The 17,714-nt window shown below is 48.5% G+C and overlaps 1 protein-coding gene across 1 annotated transcript; it reads left to right on the top strand.

The window, feature by feature from the left end:
- The first annotated feature begins 6,718 nt into the window (after positions 1–6,718).
- On the top strand, positions 6,719–16,369 carry LOC140896634 (duodenase-1-like). The gene is made up of 5 exons (XM_073308557.1): positions 6,719–6,921; positions 7,887–8,031; positions 10,174–10,309; positions 10,594–10,848; positions 15,005–16,369. Exons 1-5 carry the CDS (start codon positions 6,729–6,731, stop codon positions 15,149–15,151), a joined length of 876 nt encoding a protein of 291 aa, XP_073164658.1. The 5' UTR covers positions 6,719–6,728; the 3' UTR covers positions 15,152–16,369.
- Positions 16,370–17,714: the final 1,345 nt, after the last annotated feature.

The raw sequence follows: 17,714 nt of genomic DNA, 5'->3' as shown, positions 1-17,714 counted from the left end.
CCTTCCAGCCGGCACATGCCACTTGTGATGCAATGCTTGATGCAGCAGCCTCTGTGTGTGTGTGTCTGGATTCCTGTCTGCGTCTGACTGTAACTGCTCTGCCTGGCGTTTGCCCCACATCTGCACCTCATGGCCCCTGAATACTGGACAGAGGGTTTGTTGCCACTCTGTTCCCTGTCTCCAAGAGATACCGACCCAGCAGGAATTCACCTGTTGTGGCAACAGTGCCCACTACTGTCCCAATGGGTGTACAGCTCAGCGATTGTTGAACTTGATATCTTTTTTGGATTTACACAGCTTTGTTGTAGCCATGTGGATCCGAGGATATGTCAAAGACAAGGTGGGTAAGGTGATATCCTATTGCATTAATTTATCTGAGTGAGAGAGACAAGCTTTGGAGCTTACACAGAACTCATCTTCAGGTCTGGAAAAGGTCCTCTGTGTTTCACAGCTCAATGCAAGGTGGAAACAGATTGTTTAGCATAAGAAGTTAACACATATTTCAAGGGATCATAAAAGGTGAAGTAGCCTGTTAACATCTCTCCAGTCATAGGGGGAGAAAGAGGGTGGAAAAGGTGTGGGGAAAGGGGTTCAGTGGGTTACAGATTCTTGTAATAAGCCAAGAATCAGGTGTCTCTATTCACTTTATTTTTTTTTTATTTTTTTAAGTGTCTAGTTCTTTTGCAAGTGTTGTGCAGATTTCCTTTGAGGATGAGGACTGAGAGGTCAGACATGGAGTGATCATTTTGTGAAAAGTGTTTGTCCCTGGATGGTAACATGTTTTTGTCTTCCATCATTTTTCTGTGTGAGTTCATTTGAAGGTTGTTGTCTCATTTCACCCACTTTGTTCTTATTGGGGCATTTAGTGAACTGGATGAGGAAAACCACATGTTGTGATGGGCATGTGTAGGATCTTGAAAGGTGCATTGTAGGATGGGGTGTTGATCATTGTAGCAGTGGAGATATTTCTGCATGTTTTGCATCTTTTGTTCTGGCAGGGTCTGATGCTACTTTGAGTTGGTGGGTCCTGGTCCTGATCTTCGTGGAGCTTGCTTCTGATGAATTTGGAGAGAAATATGTACTAAGTACTTATGCTAAACAACCTGTTCCACTTCTACTTAGCTGTGACACCCCGATATCCTTTCCCAGACCTGAAAAAGAGCTTTGTGTAGGCTCAAAAGTGTGTTTTTCTCACCAATAAAAGTTGGTCCAATAAAAGATATCCCCTCACAGACCTTGTCTCCTTTTGATCAGATTACAACTTTGGTGATAAAGTTATATACTTATAATTCTGGAAGGCATTTGACTTGGTACTGCACATGCTGATTAAAAATGAGAATGATATAAGATTACCATGGCATACAAGAAATGGATTAAAAGATAGCTAAATTAGAGGTCTCAAAATGTAATTGTAAATGGGGAATCATCATCAAATGGGTGTGTTTCTTGTGGGGTCAGGTATCGGTTCTTGTCCTATGCCACTTACCATTTTTATCAATGCCCTGGAAGAAAACATGAAATCATCACTGATAACGTTTGTAGATGACTCAAAAATTGGGGGAGTGTTCAATAATGAAGATGACAGGGCACCGATACAGAGTGATCTAGATTGTTTGGTAAACTGAGTGCAAGCAAACATTATGCATTTTGACATCCAAGAAAAAAAATGTCAGCCATATTTACAGGATGGGGGATGCCATCCTGGGAAGCAGAGACTCTGCAAAATATTTGGGGGTCATGGTGGATAAGCAGCTGAACATGATCTCCCAGTGTGATGCTGTGGCCAAAATCGCTAATGCAATCCTGGGGTTCATAAACAGTGGAATGTCGAGTAGGAGTATAGAGGTTATTTTACCTCTGGATTTGACACTGGTGCAAGTTCTGCTGGAATCCTGTGTCCAAATCTGGGGCCCACAATTAAAGAAGTATTTTGATATATTGGGGAGGGGTCAGAGAAGAGCCATGAGAATGATCAAATGATTAGAAAACATACCTGACAATGATAGGCTCAAAGAGCTCAATCTGTTTAGTTTAACAAAGAGAAAGCTATTGGGTGACATGATCACAGTCTATAAGTATCTACACAGAGAACAAAGATTTAATAAAGAGTCATGGTCAATTCTTAATAACTGACCATTTTAAAATTAAGACTGGATGTTTTTTCTAAACAATTCACTCTAGGTATAATTGTGGGGCAGTTTTCTGGGCAGAGTTACACAGGAGTTCAGACCAGATGATCACCATGGTCCCTGCAGGCCTTGGAATCTATGAATTTAGGTGTGGGGATGGATGGACGGATGGATGTGTATGGATGGATAGGTGGATGGATGGATAGTGCAGGAATGGATAGAGGGATGGATGGATGGTCGGATGGACACATGGACAGGTAGAGAGATGGATGGTTGGATGGAGGGATGGTCTTTTCCACCATAAGGATGACACTTGCAACATTGACGAACCCTCCTGCCTTAGTAAGCCCAACCTAACCGCAAACAATTACCCAGAATTAAATCAACATCAACAAACAAATGTAACTAAACAAATAAGCTCTGAACAACTCAAAAATAGAAAGAAAGAAAGAAAGAAAGAAAGAAAGAAAGAAAGAAAGAAAGAAAGAAAGAAAGAAAGAAAGAAAGAAAGAAAGAAAGAAAGAAAGAAAGAAAGAAAGAAAGAACTAGAAGGGACCACGATATGTCATCTCATCCAGTCCCCTGCACTGAGGTAGGTCTAAGTATTATCTAGATCATCCCTAACAGATGTTTGTCTAACCTGCTCTTAGAAATCTCCAAAGAAGGCAATTCCACAACCTCCCTGGGCAATTTGTTCTAGTGCTTAACCACCCTGACAGTCAGGAAGTTTTTCCTAATGCCCAACCTAAATCTCCCTTGTTGCAGTTTAAGCCCATTGCTTCCTGTCCTGTCCTCAGTGATTAAGGAGAACAATTTATCACCCTCCTATTCATAACAATCTTTTAGGTATTTGAAGACTGTTATCATGTCCTCCTCAGCCTTCTCTTCTCCAGACTAAACAAACCCAATCTTTTCAATCTTTCCTCAGAGATCATGTTTTCTAGTCCTGTAATCATTTTTGTTGCTCTCCTCTGGAATTTCTTCAATTTCTCCACATCTTTCCTGAAATGCGGGACCCTCAGCTGGATGCAATATTCCAGTTGAGGACTAATCAGTGCTGAGTAGTGCAGAAGAATTGCTTCTTGTGTCTTGCTTATAAGACTCCTGCTAATAGATCTCAGAATGACATTCACTTGTTTTGCAACAGGATTACTGTTGGCTCATATTCAATTTTTGATCTGCTCCTTCCCAGGCAGTCATTTCCCATTTCATATGTGTGAAACAGATTGTTCCTTCCTAAGTACAGTGATTTGCATTTATCGTTATTGAATTGTGTCCTATTTATTTCACACCATCTCTGCAGTTTGTCAAGATCATTTTGAATTCTAATCCTGTCCTCCAAACCACGCGCAACTCCTCCCAGATTGGTATCATCTGCATACTTTATAAGTGTACTCTCTATGCCATTATCTAAATAATTTATGCAGTTATTGAATAGAACCTGACCCAGGATAGATCCCTGCAGGACTCCACTCGATATGCTGCTTCTGCTTGGCTGTGAACCGCTGATAACAACTCTCTGGGAACAGTTTTCCAACCAGTTATGTGCCTACCTTATAGTAGGTTCTTCTAGGCTATATTTCCCTAGTTTGTTTATGAGAAGGTCATGCAAGACATAACAAAAGCTTTACTAAACTTGAGATAAATCACATGTACTGCTCCCCACCTATCAACTAGGCTTGTTACCCTGTCAAAAGATACTACGTTGGTTAGACATGATTTGTTCTTGACAAACCCATGTTAACTCTTACTTATTACCTTCTTTTCTTTTAGATGTTTCAAATTATAGAATCATAGATCCATAGAAGATTAGGGTTGGAAGAGACCTCAGGAGGTCAGCTAGTCCAACACCCTGCTCAAAGCAGGACCAAACCCAAGTAAATCATACCAGCCAGGGCTTGGTCAAGCTGGACCTTAAAAGCCTCTAAGGATGGAGATCTGAGTGTTGGATTATTTGCTCCATTCTCTTTCCAGGTACCAAAATATAGATGACTGGTCTATAATTCCCTGGGTTACCCTTATTCCCCCTTTTTATAGACAGGTACTATCTTTGCTCTTTTCCAGTCCTCTGAGATCTCTCCCTTTGTTCATGAGTTCTCTAAGATAATCACTAACGGCTCAGAGATCTCTTTAGATAGATAGATAGATAGATAGATAGATAGATAGATAGATAGATAGATAGATAGATAGATAGATAGATAGATAGATGGGGTGGATGGCGATAGATAGATAGATAGATAGATAGATAGATAGATAGATAGATAGATAGATAGATAGATAGATAGATAGATAGATGGGGTGGATGGCGATAGATAGATAGATAGATAGATAGATAGATAGATAGATAGATAGATAGATAGATAGATAGATAGATAGATGGGGTGGATGGGGATAGATAGATAGATAGATAGATAGATTCTGGACTTGCACTGCTGCTGAGACCCCAACAGGGCCATGGTGAGCAGGAACAGGGAGGGTGTTTCCCGGGGGATCCAGGGATCCTGCGCCCAGTTCAGGGCTGCGCACTTTAAAAGGGCTGGCACCAAACTGGAGATGGGGCAGGATGGCGCCAGGCAAATGATTGGAGGGCTGGAGAAAACACCTGGCAGGAAGAGACTGAAAGCACTCACTCTGTTTGGCCTCTCCACAAGTCTGTGGCGAGATGCCAGCGCTCAGGGCACAAGGACCTTCGCGGGGAGACAAAGCCGGGTGCTGGGGGCTCTTCAATCCAGAAGGGAAAGGCAGAGCAAGATCTAACAGGGGAAGTTGGAGCCTGATCCAATCCAATGGGAAAGGAGGCCCCAGTATGTGACAGGGAGGGGGATTCACCAGGGGAACCAGCTCCACAGAGCAGGGGGGTTCCTCCATCTCCAGGTGGCAGCAGACCCAGCTTTGCTGCCTTGCTGGAAGAGGCGTTCGTCAAACACCAGTGACCGGGCTCAATCCAGGGGAGCTCGGTGAGCTTCTCTGGCTGGGGTCACTCAGGAGGGCACGAACATCTATGGATCCAGGTGTAAGCGGGGAAATAGTCCCGCTATTGTGGGGAACTTTCCTGGCTTCTGCACTACCCTGGTGAAGTGGGCTAGCGAAAGGATCTGAGTCCTCGCTCCCACTTCCTTTACCCAGTGGCCTCCCTGCCCTTGAGGACTCCCCTTCCACTCTCCTGTCTGGCAGAGTCCTCGTAACCCCAACAAGGCTGGGCCCAGGATTCCTGGGGGGCTCGACCCCCAACCCTGCTGTGATCACCTAGGACAGGGGCTAGGGTGTCCCCACTCCGGGGTACTCTCTCTGCACTGGGCACTTCTCTGACCCACTGACCATTACATACAAGTTAAAGCAAATGCAAGTTATTTAATCAACAATTAATTTTAAAAAGAATCAGGAAAAATGGGAAAGGTTAAAGGAAACACATCAACCCGCTCTGTGGCAGGGAACATCACAAACAGTGTCTCTGGATGTCAGGGCAGTTCACAGTCTGTTCCTTGTAAGCCCCAGGCCTCCTGCTCAGGCCCTGGTTGTGCTGCAGGGATGCTCTGGGTTGGACACTCGCTCTGGTGATGGCCACACGCTCTCAGGCTCTAAGTGGCAGGACCCTTCTGCCCTGTGTCGCCCCCGCCCTGTCGGGGTTACAATCCAAGCCTGGCCTGCAGAGCCTCTTGGCTGAGGCGTCTCCCTGTGCTGGGCCCGCTGCCCAGGGTCCCCCTTGGTCTCCCCAGCTGCTCACCGCACCCAGCTCCGGACTGCTCCAGCCCCAGCTGCACCACTCGATCTCTGCACTGCTGCTGCTGCTCTGCCTCCAGCTCCCTGGGCTGCTGCTCTGGTCCCTCCGGCTCTGGCTGCTGCAGCTCTGCTCCCAGGACAGGTCTGCTCTGCAGGCTGCTTCTGTGACTCTGCTCCCAGCACTGACCTGCTTCCTGGCCTGCTTTTCTGGCTCCTCTGGCTCTGGTTGCTGCAGCTCTGCTCCCAGGGCAAGTCTGTTCTCTCTGGGCTGTGCTGGCTTTGGGGCTGCAGCTCTGCTCCCAGGACAGCGTCTGCTCTCTCTGGATCTGGCCCAGCTCTGCTCCCCAGCTCAGCTCAGGCCCCTGCTTTCTCCTTAGCTCAGCCCCACTCTGTCTGACCCAGGCAAATCCAGCTCACACAGAGAACGGGACCTCCCTGGCCTCCTGACTCCCTGAATAGCCTGCTCGCCCTGTCATTCAGGCTGACCTGGAGCACTGGCCTCTCCCCATTATACCTGGGGACTGTCAGTCTCAGGGTCCTGATTCCCCATCGACCCTTCCCCCTTTTTAGTACTGAGAGCTAGCAACTAAAACACCCCCATGAATGTTAGTGAGGGGTCAACAGTTCCCTTACACAGGTATCCAGGGGAAGAACAGACCAGGGGGGATTCTGCCATCTGCAGCTGGGAGGCCTCAGCACTGGCTCTGTCCCAACCAGGGGCAGGAAGAAAGCAGCGTTATCCATGGCCCCAGCCAATGGCAGGGAGGGCACCAGTGCAGGAAGGAACACCCCCCCCCCCCCCCGCATGCAGGCATTTCCTCTTGGGGAATCTCCACCCCTGACACATCGCTGATGGGGCATTTCTTGGTAGCTGGGTCCATGACCCTGCACTTCCCGGATCACCTCTTCCCAGGGTCCCCTCTCTACCACCCGCTCTATATAAACCCTGGGGCTGAGACAGACCCACCAGACCCAGCCCCTGGATTTGTACCAAGGATGCTGCTGCTCCTGTTCCCCACGGCCTTTCTCCCAGTGGCTGCAGCCTTTCTCCTGCCCTGGAGGCTTCATGCTGGTGAGTTGAGCTGAGTGACTGGTTGATTTCCCAGCCCTGGGGGGCTAATGGTCAGAGTGGGGCTGAGCGAATCGCTGAGTTTTTGGTTCAGGGGCTGAAATATAAAATCTGGGGGAAATTGGGTTCAACCCAAAAATGATTTTATTTGGTTTTTCTCACTAAAAAAGTTGATCCAGAACCAATTGTTTTTTCTTTTTCATTTGCTTTCATGTGCTTACTTCAATCCCAACAACACTTGGGGGTGTTTTTTCATTTGATTTCAGGTTGTTTTAGAGGGGTTTTTTCCCGCTGTTTTCAAAAATAATTCACTCCATTTCTAAACAAATCAACATTTCAAAAGAAAAAGGTGAGCTGTTTTGTTTCCCAATGCCAAGAACTAAAGTTGCCTCCTTTTTCCAGAAAAAAATTTCCTTTTTTGGTAGTCAAAATAAATCCTCAGAATTCCACCGGAATTCGCAGGTTCTTCTGATGCCCCAAAGTTGCATTTTTTGGCAAATTTACCAATTGCTTAGAAAAATTTGCCCAGTTCTAGTGGTGAGATTAGGGAGACCAGGGCTCATGGGCAGCCCACATCAGGGGCAGGGTTTGGGATTAGCCCTCAGGCTCAGGTAGGTGTCAGGAGAGGGGGCAATGGGGCTGGAGAATGCTAGGGAATCCCTGGCCTACTTCTCTGCGTGGGGAGATGGCCTGGTGCAGCCCCACAGACAGATGAATGGATGGCTGGGTGTGGGATTAGGGATGGATGGATGGACATGTCCACGTGGGAATATGTGGATTACACTGGGTACATGTATGGGTAGACACCAGGCTGGGGGGATGATCCAGGGGGAGGCCGGGCTGGAGGTGGGCAAGGGGCTGATCCAGGCCAGCAGGAGGTGGCGCTGATGGATTAGGGTCTGCGTTGCACTGGGCTCTTGGTCCCACTCTCCAGACTCCCTTTTGAACCCCTCCCTGTCTTTCTCCAGATCGGGTCATCAGGGGCCAGGAAGCCCCGCTCGGCTCCAGACCCTACATGGCCTACGTGCAAATCGGGTCAATGGGAAGCTGCGGAGGGTTCCTGATCCAGGAGGACGTGGTGGTGACGGCGGCTCATTGTAACTGCAACCTGGGGTAAGAAACATGCCATCCCGCACCCCTGAGCCAGCTGGTCACCTGCCCTGGGGCTGGATTGGGGCTGGTGCCCCTAGAGGAGAAAGGCCCTCTGTCCCATTCCCCATCCACCGAGCCAGCCAGTCCCCCACCCTGGGGCAGGATCAGAGCTGGAAATATGTTGCCCCAAAGACTAGACGTTTATGGGATGTGAAAATTATGAATTTTCATGGGTGCCTGTTAGATTTTAAAGCCCAAACCCACCAAACTAGCATGGTGAATATCCCAGCTGACCTTTGTATTCAAATCCCTGTGATTGAGTCACTTCACTCAGTTGAAATGTGGCTTCTTCTCTGGTCTTTTCCCTTGTCCATCACCTCACAAACCCAGGCACTTGGTTTTTCTTAACCAATCAAGAAATCCCATAATTGCCTTTTGGGGATCTGAGCCCTGCCAAACCCAACAACCTTGTAAGCAATTGATGTAGATCAGCGCTGGGGCTCAGCTGTTGCACCAGAGACTGATCCAATCCCCAGGATTTCCTGCTACATTCACTTACGATCATCAGCCATCCATACTTTCATGTCTCTAGCACATTTCTCACACTGTCATTAATTCTCCATGCGCTAAAGTTGCACTTTGCCTTAAGGTGCTCTGTGAATGTGGTCCCTGATAGTTCTAGTTTGGAGGGGGGACACTAGTTTAAAGCATCAAAAGCAGTTGCCTCAAGTTGTTTGTTGGAGGTTGTCGTAGGCTGTTGACTTGGACTGACGAAGGAGAAACAGGCATAGAGCGTAGCTTAGTTAAAATCCAAGTTATGGTTCCTTGAGGTCTCTCTAGGCCGAGAGCAGAGACAACAGGGGAACACCCAGATACTGAGGTTAAAGAAAGATGAAGAGATTCAATCTCTGCCATCAAGTCTCACCACTACTTCTCATGTCCTGCTAACTCTGGAGGAGGGAAGGGGCTGTGCAGAGGTGCTGGGCCAAGTGTCCGGGAACCCTTCTGGACTTCAGCATCTTCTCTGAGGCACTCAGCAAGCTCTTTCATCTCACATAATGACCTCTCTCTCTCCAGGATCATTTGCAGATTTGGGCTTCTTCCTACTTCCATCCATACCCAGTAGATGGCGACGGTGCATAAAATATTATTTGATCCTTTTCTTATTTGTATGTTTCATTCACTCCAGCAACCTTATTTCTGTGTCGGCCCAGCCAAGGCGTCTGGGATTCTCCCCCTTTAAGAAATTTCTTTTAATATTTCAAAGTTACACCCAGGTAAGGTCCTTACACCTTCTGATGGGTATTTTCCTTCTTCTGCCGTATGCAGTTCAATGATTCAGAGATTACAAGATCATTGTGATCACCTTGTGCGACCTCCTGTATAACACAGACCAGAAAATGTCTCCCAAATAATTCCTTTTGATCTACAGCCGATCTTTAAAAAATCCAGTCTTGTTTAAAAATTGTCAGTGAATCAGAATCCATGATGACCTTTGGTAAATTCTCCCAATGGTTAGTTACAGTCCTTGTTAATAATTCATACCATGAAACAATAATTGAGAAAGAAAAACAAACAGAATCCTTTATAGTCCCTCTAAATTAGAAACCAATTGATCTTGAGTTTCTCAGTATAAGGCAAAAAGAAAAGGAGTACTTATGGCACCTTAGAGACTAACCAATTTATTTGAGCATGAGCTTTCGTGAGCTACAATAAATTGGTTAGTCTATAAGGTGCCACAAGTACTCCTTTTCTTTTTGTGAATACAGACTAACACAGCTGTTACTCTGAAACCTGTCAGTATAAGGCAGGTTTTCCAATCTTTTGATCATTCTCGTGGCTCTTCTCTGACCCTTTCCCAATTTATCAACATCCTTTTTGAATCATGGACACAAGAACTGGACAATGGGTCACTCTGAATAGGAGAACAGTCCATTGGTCAGTCTTTTGGGGTCTCTTTAGCCAACAAGAGGGGAGAAGGAGGAAGTCCATCCACATCTAGGTGCATAAGAGGGTCTCTGTGTTACTCAGTTGCACAACTATAGATAGAAATTTGCACAGGCCAGGTGCAGGGTTGGTGTCCCTATTCGAGGGGCTGTGATGGCCCGACCTCACTGTCCAAAGGGTACTAACGTCCCCATATTCTCTCCTTCTCATTTCCAGCAATATCTTTGTCTACCTGGGAGTCCAAGACTTCATGAAGCCAGGACAGAACTGGCAACGGATCCGGGCCCGTCGCTGGATCCAGCACCCTGACTTCAGCAATGAGAACTTTGATAATGACATCATGCTGCTGAAGGTACCACCACCAGTGACCTCATTCTGCTAGGGTACCACCCCCATCCCATCAGCCGGCCCCCAGTGACCTCGCACTGCTGCAGGTACCACCCCCATCCCATCATCCCTCCCCCAGTGACCTCACACTGCTGAAGGTAGCACTCCGTTCCCATCATCCCTCCCCCAGTGACCTCACACTCACTCCCTGGACTCACATCCATACTCTGGCCGGGTGGTGCTGCCCCTTCCCAGCCCCAGTCCCAGCGCTGATCTGGGTCCATTCTCTCTCTCTCCTCCCCATGGCAGCTGTGGCACAGCGCGGAGCTGACCGAGTGGGTGATGCCCATCCCCCTGCCGGAGGCCGATCACCACGTCAGCCCAGGCTCCGAGTGCAGCGTGGCCGGGTGGGGTCGGACCGGAGTGAACACCACCTCCGACAGGCTGCAGGAGGCGGAGCAGGAGGTGGTGTCGGACGGGCTGTGCGGAGAGCGGTACCGGCATTACGACCCCACCACCATGCTGTGTGCCGGCAGCCCCCACGCCAAGAAATCAGCCTTCCAGGTAAATACCCCCCGGCCCAGAGCCACTGGGGGTGCAGCAAGCTGCTCCAGGGGAAGGAGCTGGTGGAAACCAGTATGGCCGTGCCCCTCCCATGCTCCACTTCCCAAAGGGAGCCCATAGTGCGTCATGGGAGATGCAGCCCACCCAGGGAAACCAGTATCTAGGACGTCTCCAGAGAGGTATCTCCGGTGTTAGTGCCCTTGTGCAAGGTGCTGGTAGAAATGGGCTGAAATTTAACATGGGCTCATGCACATAGGGACAAGAAACAAGAAAATTGCTGCTCTGAGCTGAGGGCTCATGAGCTCAAAGCAACAGAGCGGAAGGGAGACCTGGGTGTGTCTGTCAATTGCAGGGTGACTACGGGCCTCCAGGAGAAAGGCCCATGCGATCCTGGGATGGAGCAGTTCAGGTGTCTCCAGTAGAGAGGGAGGGTTTAATGCCAGTGGAGAAGGCTCTGGGCAGAGCTCAGCTGGAATCCGGTGCAGAGTTCTGGGCAGCCCTGTCCCAGAAAGAGGGATTCCGGCTGGACCAGGTGCCGAGAAGGGCTGGTGGGACGGTCGGGGGAATGGAGAGCCAGTCTCATGAGAGGGGAGTAAAATACTGAGCTATGTTAGCCTAAAACACAGGCTGAGCAGGGTCTGATTGCTCTACAAATACATCAGGGTGGGCAGAGGAGTGGACAGCAGGGAGGGAGACGAGCTGTGGAAGCTACAGGAAAAATAAAATGGGGATAAATGGGGCAGGGATCAATGGAGCCTGGAGATGAGGAGAAGATTTCTAACCATCAGAGGTGGGAGGTTCTGGAACAACCTCCAACGGCAGCAGTTGTGGGCAAGGGGAACAACCTAACAAGGATGCAGACAGAGCTTGATAAGTTTATGGATGGGATGATATGACAGGGCTGCCTGGGATAGCAGGAACTGGACTGCATGACCCAGTACGCCCCTTCCAATCCTGTGTTCCCATAATGGCATGAGGCCCCTGAAATACAACTCCCATGATGCCTCATGAGTAGACATTTTTGGGCTTTGATTTTTTTAAACATGTTCTAGGGAAAATGTTAATAAAACATGGGGACCCCCCCACCACCACCACATGTTCTCATGTCTCTACTCTTCACCTTCCCTGGAGGCTCTACTGGTGAACTCAACCTTGAGGCCACGCAACAGACAGGACCCTGGTGAAATCCTGGCCCCATACATGTGGATGGGAGCTTTGCTATTGACATCCATAGGGCCAGGATGTCACTGGAGCTGAGGGAGAATCAGTGTTCCCATCTCACAGGAAATGGCAACATTTCAATCTTTGTTTTTGAGGAAGAGTTGAGATTTCAACATTTTTGGCAGAGCAGAAATTCCAAAATCTGGTTTGACTCAGAAAAGTCAAAATGTTTCATTGCAACATTTTAAAGGGAAATGAAACATGCTGAGATGTGAACAGATTGAAATGTTTCCTTCCATGCAGGGGTGAAAGTAATATGAAACACTTACCGGTGCAGGGGACCAGCTCCGGGCCCCTGGAAGGGGCTGGGCCTCAGGCTGAAGGGGAGGGGCTGGGGGTCAGCCTCCCCCAGCCAGCCCATCCGCACTGCCTGGCCTGCGCCGTCCGGGGCTCCGGCAGTGATTTAAAAGGGCCCGGGGTTCAGGCTGCTGCTGTGGTAGCAGCGGCAATGGCTGGGAGCCCCGGGCCCTTTTAAATCGCCAGCTCTGGGGCAGCTTCCCTTTTTGCCCCCCTCCCCCCCGCCCTGCCCCCTGGCAGCAGCCTGGAGTGGGGGCAAAAGGGGAAGTGACGTTAAAGCACTGCTGTGGCAGCGCTTTAACGTTGGCTCCATACAGGCCGGTACCGGCTTTTTGCCGCTACACCGTACTGGCCGGTACCGGCCCACTTCACCCCTGCTTCCATGTGAACAAACTGGAGAGCGTCCAGAGGAGAGAAACAACAACAAAATGGTCAGAGGTTTAGAACAGCTGACCTAGGAGGAAAGGCTAAAGAATTGGGCATGTTTAGGCTAGGGAAGATGAGGCTGGAGGGGGGATGTGATAACCATCTTCAAATATGATTTAGTTGGGGGTTGGTCCTGCTTTGAGCAGGGGTCGGACTAGATGACCTCCTGAGATCCCTTCCAACCCTGAGATTCTATGGTTCTATGATATGCTAAGGGCTGTTCTAAAGAGGACAGTGACCAAACATTCTCCATGTCCACTGAAGGTGGGACAAGGAGTATTGGGCTTAATCTGCAGCAAGGGAGATTAATGTTGGATACAGTAACTCCTCACTTAAAGTCGTCCCGGTTAACGTTGTTTCATTGCTGATCAGTTAGGGAACATGCTCGTTTAAAGCTGTGCAATGCTCCCTTATAACGTCGTTTGGCAGCCGCCTCCTTTGTCCACTGCTTGCAGGAAGAGCAGCCCGTTGCAGCGAGCTGGTGGGGGCTTGGAACCAGGGTGGGCCGGCAGCCCCCCATCAGCTCCCCGCTCCCCTAAGTTCCCTGTGGGGCAGCCGCCGAGCAGGCTATCAATTGCCGGCAGTTCAGCTGTCCCTCCTCCCACTGCCATGTGCTGCTCCTGCCCTCTGCCTTGTAGCTGCTCCCCAGAGCCTCCTGCTTGCTGTGCGGAGTGGGGGGGAAGAGGGGAGCTAATATTAGGGTGTCCCCCTCCCCCCTGCTCCTGCACCCCACTTATCCCATCTTCCATAGAGCAGGACACACAACAGGGCTCAGGACGGAAGGAGGTTCCTGGCAGCAGCTGCTGTCTCAGCTTGCTGATCTACTTAAAAAGGCAATGAGCTTAGAGTAGGGTCAGCGTACTTAAAGGGGCAATGTACATCTCTCTCTCACACACAGGGTGTGTGTCTCTGTCTGCCACGCTGTCTCCCCTCCCTCCATTCCTGCTGCCTTGTAGAGTGTGAGGCTACATTAACAACAGTGTGTTAACCCTTGAGGGCTCAGCCAAGTGCTAGTTCATCATTTAGCAGCAAGGCAACCCCTGGGCAATATCCCACCCTCTGACTTCACCACCTCAACCAAGCTTCACAATCGTCATCACTGTGTACCAGTATTAAATTGTTTGTTTAAAACTTATACTATGTGTGTATATATATAATATAGTCTTTTGTCTGGTGAAAAAAATTTCCCTGGATCCTAACCCCCCCCATTTACATTAATTCTTATGGGGAAATTTGATTTGCTTAACATCATTTCGCTTAAAATCGCATTTTTCAGGAACATAACTACAACGTTAAGCGAGGAGTTACTGTATTCGGAAAAAACTTTCTAACTCTCAGGGTCATTAAGGTCTGGAACAGGTTAACTAGGGAGGTTGCAGAATCCCCATCATTGGAAGTTTTTAAGCCCAGGTTGGCAAGATACCTGTCAGGGATGGTCTAGGTTTATTTGGTCCAGCCTCAGTGAAAAGGGGTAGACTAGGTGACCTCTCAAAGTCACTTCAGGCTGACATTTCTATAATTCTAGGATTTTGGTTTGCTGACCTGACCTGAAATGCTTCATTTCACGTGAGTTCAACATTAAACTCCAGTTCCTTATCAGCACATTGCCTTCTGGAAGCTGTAGTTCAGGCCTCTGTTTTCCCTTATGTAGGCCCTGTCTGGACTACAACTCCTACAATGCACTGAGTCAGGTGATTCCCTTGTTGCCCTGAACATTCAATCAGAGGCAACTCCAGGTTGGGAGCTGGGAGATGTAGTCCTCAAGGGAGCCAACCCCTTAGGAGAGTATACAGACCTGAACTACTACTCTGGAAAGGCAATGCACAGATAGGAAAAAGCAGTTTAATATTTTGTTGAACTGATTCCAAACTAAATGTTTGAGTTCATTTTAAAAAACTGAAATATTCCGATTCAGGTGGAACTGACCCAAAATGAAATATTTCCTTTCAATTTGCCTAAAGCAAAAATTGAAAATTGATTGTTTGCTGTGGAAAATTTCAGTATTGTAGGAACTACCTTTTCCACGGTTACATCATTCTGTCCAGCTCTAGATTTCTCTCTCTGACCACCCATTGAGAGGACTGTTCTGTGTGGTGGAAAGGGCTGGGCCTTCAGCTGCAGAGAACACCTGTACCACATGCAGTCTGAGATCTCCGCAGGACAGGCTGGGCTGGGTAATGTCAGTCACTGATGTTATTCTCCTTATTGGCAGGGTGATTCCGGCGGGCCCCTGGTGTGCAACGGGGTGGTCCAGGGCATTGTTTCCAATGGAGATCCGGACGGACGCCCCCCCAGCATATACACAAGAATCTCCAAATTCATCCCCTGGATCAACGAAACTCTGCAGAAGCTGCGTTAAAGGAGACGCTCCCCTTTAAAGGGCAAATATTGCCATACTGGGCAATGTGCCTGTGTGGAACCCCCGCGGTGCTTTAGATCAGAGTATTTTTTCCTAGTGTTAGAGAAATGCTACGAATGGCTCAGTCCTGAAATCCTTTTGTGGCTAGAAATACCCCATCGATGTTTGAAATTTCATTCTATGTTTTTTTCACCCCAAGTGGCTAGTCAATGTTTGGGACCCTGAGGGTGTTCCAGTTGGAAGCAGAAATTGATGATGCAGTCTGGTATTTCCTTTGCTGTGATCTATTTATTTACAAGGAATATCCCAAGTCCTCTTTCCCTGAACACAGTTGGAATCAAACAGCAGCAGACAGCAACTCTGTTCACTGTCCCAAGCCTGCATCTCCAGCCTGCATCTCCATCTCTGTGCCCCAAAAGCTTCTTCTCTTAGCTGTCTCTCAGGGCCATATTTCTTTGCTTCCAGGTTGTTTCTGCCTGGCTTTTTACTTTGTGTCTGACTTGCTTCTGTCCCCGTATCTCTCCATTTGTGTTGTGTCTGTCCGATCCAAATGCCCCATTACCCCCAGAACAATATTTGGTGAAAAACTTTCCTCCTGAGTCATTAGAATTCCCCCATGTGTACAGGGATTTACTTCAGCAGAGGGGATTCTGGAGCAAGGGTAACATTTTTTTCTATTGAATTTTATAGACCCTCTACAAATGCTGATCATTTTTATACCTAATCCATTCTTCAGGAGTTTTCCACCATCAAAATTCCTAGCGGCAGTGTGTCATTGGCTGGCTTAAAAACTTTCTTTCATCCAACCAGAGAGCAGGAATGGGGCCATGTGGCTTAGGTGGGCAACCTATCACCACGAAGCGTGGCGAGTCAAATTAAACAGCCCATGACAATAGAACATTGAAACAATTGCATGAAAACATATGAAATTTCGAATGTTTTGTTTCACACAGTTTGAGCCAGACCTGACTTTTATTTGTTTTCAGTATTTCCTTTTCTTTTTTCCTCTCCCCGCCCCACAAATATTTAATTATTTATTATATATTACCTGATACTAACTGGAGGTTGGTAAAACCAAAATCCTGGGAACCTGGAAAGCATAGACTGGGACAAAATGAAGAATTGTGTATTTCCAAATATTTGGAAAATATTGAAAACGGATGGTTGTTTGAGGGGGAAAAAAGCCATTTTTGAATAAAAACAGTCTTGTTTGAACAATTCGTGCTGCCTTTTCCATTACTGGCCTGTAGATTGGACTTTGTGTGTGTGAGTGAACCAGGGTTGGGTAAGGATAATGGGGCAGTGGGCAGGATGCAGGGAAGCTGGGTTGAGCAATTAGCAAAATTGGAACTAAATATGAACATCTAGGACCAGATCCACAGAAGTGTTTAGGTGCAAAACTCCCATTGAAATCACCAGGAGCCTAAATATCTTTGAGGATCTGGGCCCCTAGCTCTTCCCATCAGCAGATCTCCAAGCACTTTACAAAGGTGGTTGGGCTCATTAGCCCCAGATGGGAAAACTGAGGCATGGAGAGGGGCCATGACTTGCCCAAGGTCATCCAGCAGCAGAGCTGGGAACAGAACCCAGGTATCCTGAGGTCCGGGCCTGTGGTCTCGCGACTAGGCCACACTGCTTCGCCACAACTTGCAGCACCTCAGTCCGATGGTTCTAGGACCTGCGGCCGCCCCAAACTCCTCCGCCACACTGCTTGTAAATTTCACTTCCTGTCTTGTATACTCTGGAATCAGTACAGATCTGATACCAGTGTCTCCAGCACTGAGTTCCCTGCTGACCCGTGTCGTCTGGGGCAAGCGCTGACTCCACTCAGGCAGGGTAGGTCTCTGGTTACAGGTTGTGGGGCTGTAACACCTAAAGGGCTGGAATTATGCCCAACCCCCACCCTGACACCCAAATCCAGTAGCTGACAAGCAGATACAGATGGAATTGATCTGTGTGTCTCCACACTCCCCTCCGTCTGGCTCTCTCTCCACCTGTTAACAGGGGCAGTGCTGGCCAGTGCTCCCCAGTACCGAGCAATGCCGTGTTCCTGATCCCTGGCTGAATAAAGACCAGATTTGTCTGAGCCAGAGGGATGACAGAGATTCCCAGAGCTGCCTGCAGATATCCTGGGTCCCTCCACCCCGATCCACTGCAATAAGAGACCCACGTTCCTTCGATAGATTCGTCCATTCCAAGGCCGGAAGGGACCACGGTGCTGGTCCCGTCTGACCCCTGCATAGCCGTGGCCCTGGGACGGCCCTGAGCTAATCCTGGCTTGAACTAGAACAGAGCTGTTAGAGAAATGTCCCGGCTTGCGTTACACGTCACCAGGGATGGAGAATCCAGCCCAGGCCTTGGCAGAAGCATCTCCAAGCCTGATGCTGGCCCAGCCACTAAAGGGATTCGAATGTCCAACTCCCAGGCAATGTCATTCAGATCCCCTGGGCTGGGCGCTCTGGCCCACACTGTATGGGAGCGGGGGGCAGAGGAGATGGTCTGATGGTCTCCGCTGGCCGTCATCTCTCCACTCTACGAACAGCTCAGCATCCATGTGATAGAA

Source organism: Lepidochelys kempii, chromosome 13 (assembly GCF_965140265.1).
Source record: "Lepidochelys kempii isolate rLepKem1 chromosome 13, rLepKem1.hap2, whole genome shotgun sequence".
Lineage (NCBI taxonomy): Eukaryota > Metazoa > Chordata > Testudines > Cheloniidae > Lepidochelys > Lepidochelys kempii.
The sequence above is the reverse complement of the archived record's forward strand: the minus strand, read 5'-3'. Positions and strand labels throughout refer to the sequence as shown.

Coding starts and splice junctions, on each gene's coding strand:
- LOC140896634 (XM_073308557.1), top strand. CDS start 6,729: ATGACCCTGCACTTCCCGGATCACCTCTTCCCAGGGTCCCCTCTCTAC. Junction 6,922..7,886: donor GCCCTGGAGGCTTCATGCTG/GTGAGTTGAGCT, acceptor GTCTTTCTCCAG/ATCGGGTCATCAGGGGCCAG. Junction 10,310..10,593: donor ATGACATCATGCTGCTGAAG/GTACCACCACCA, acceptor TCCCCATGGCAG/CTGTGGCACAGCGCGGAGCT.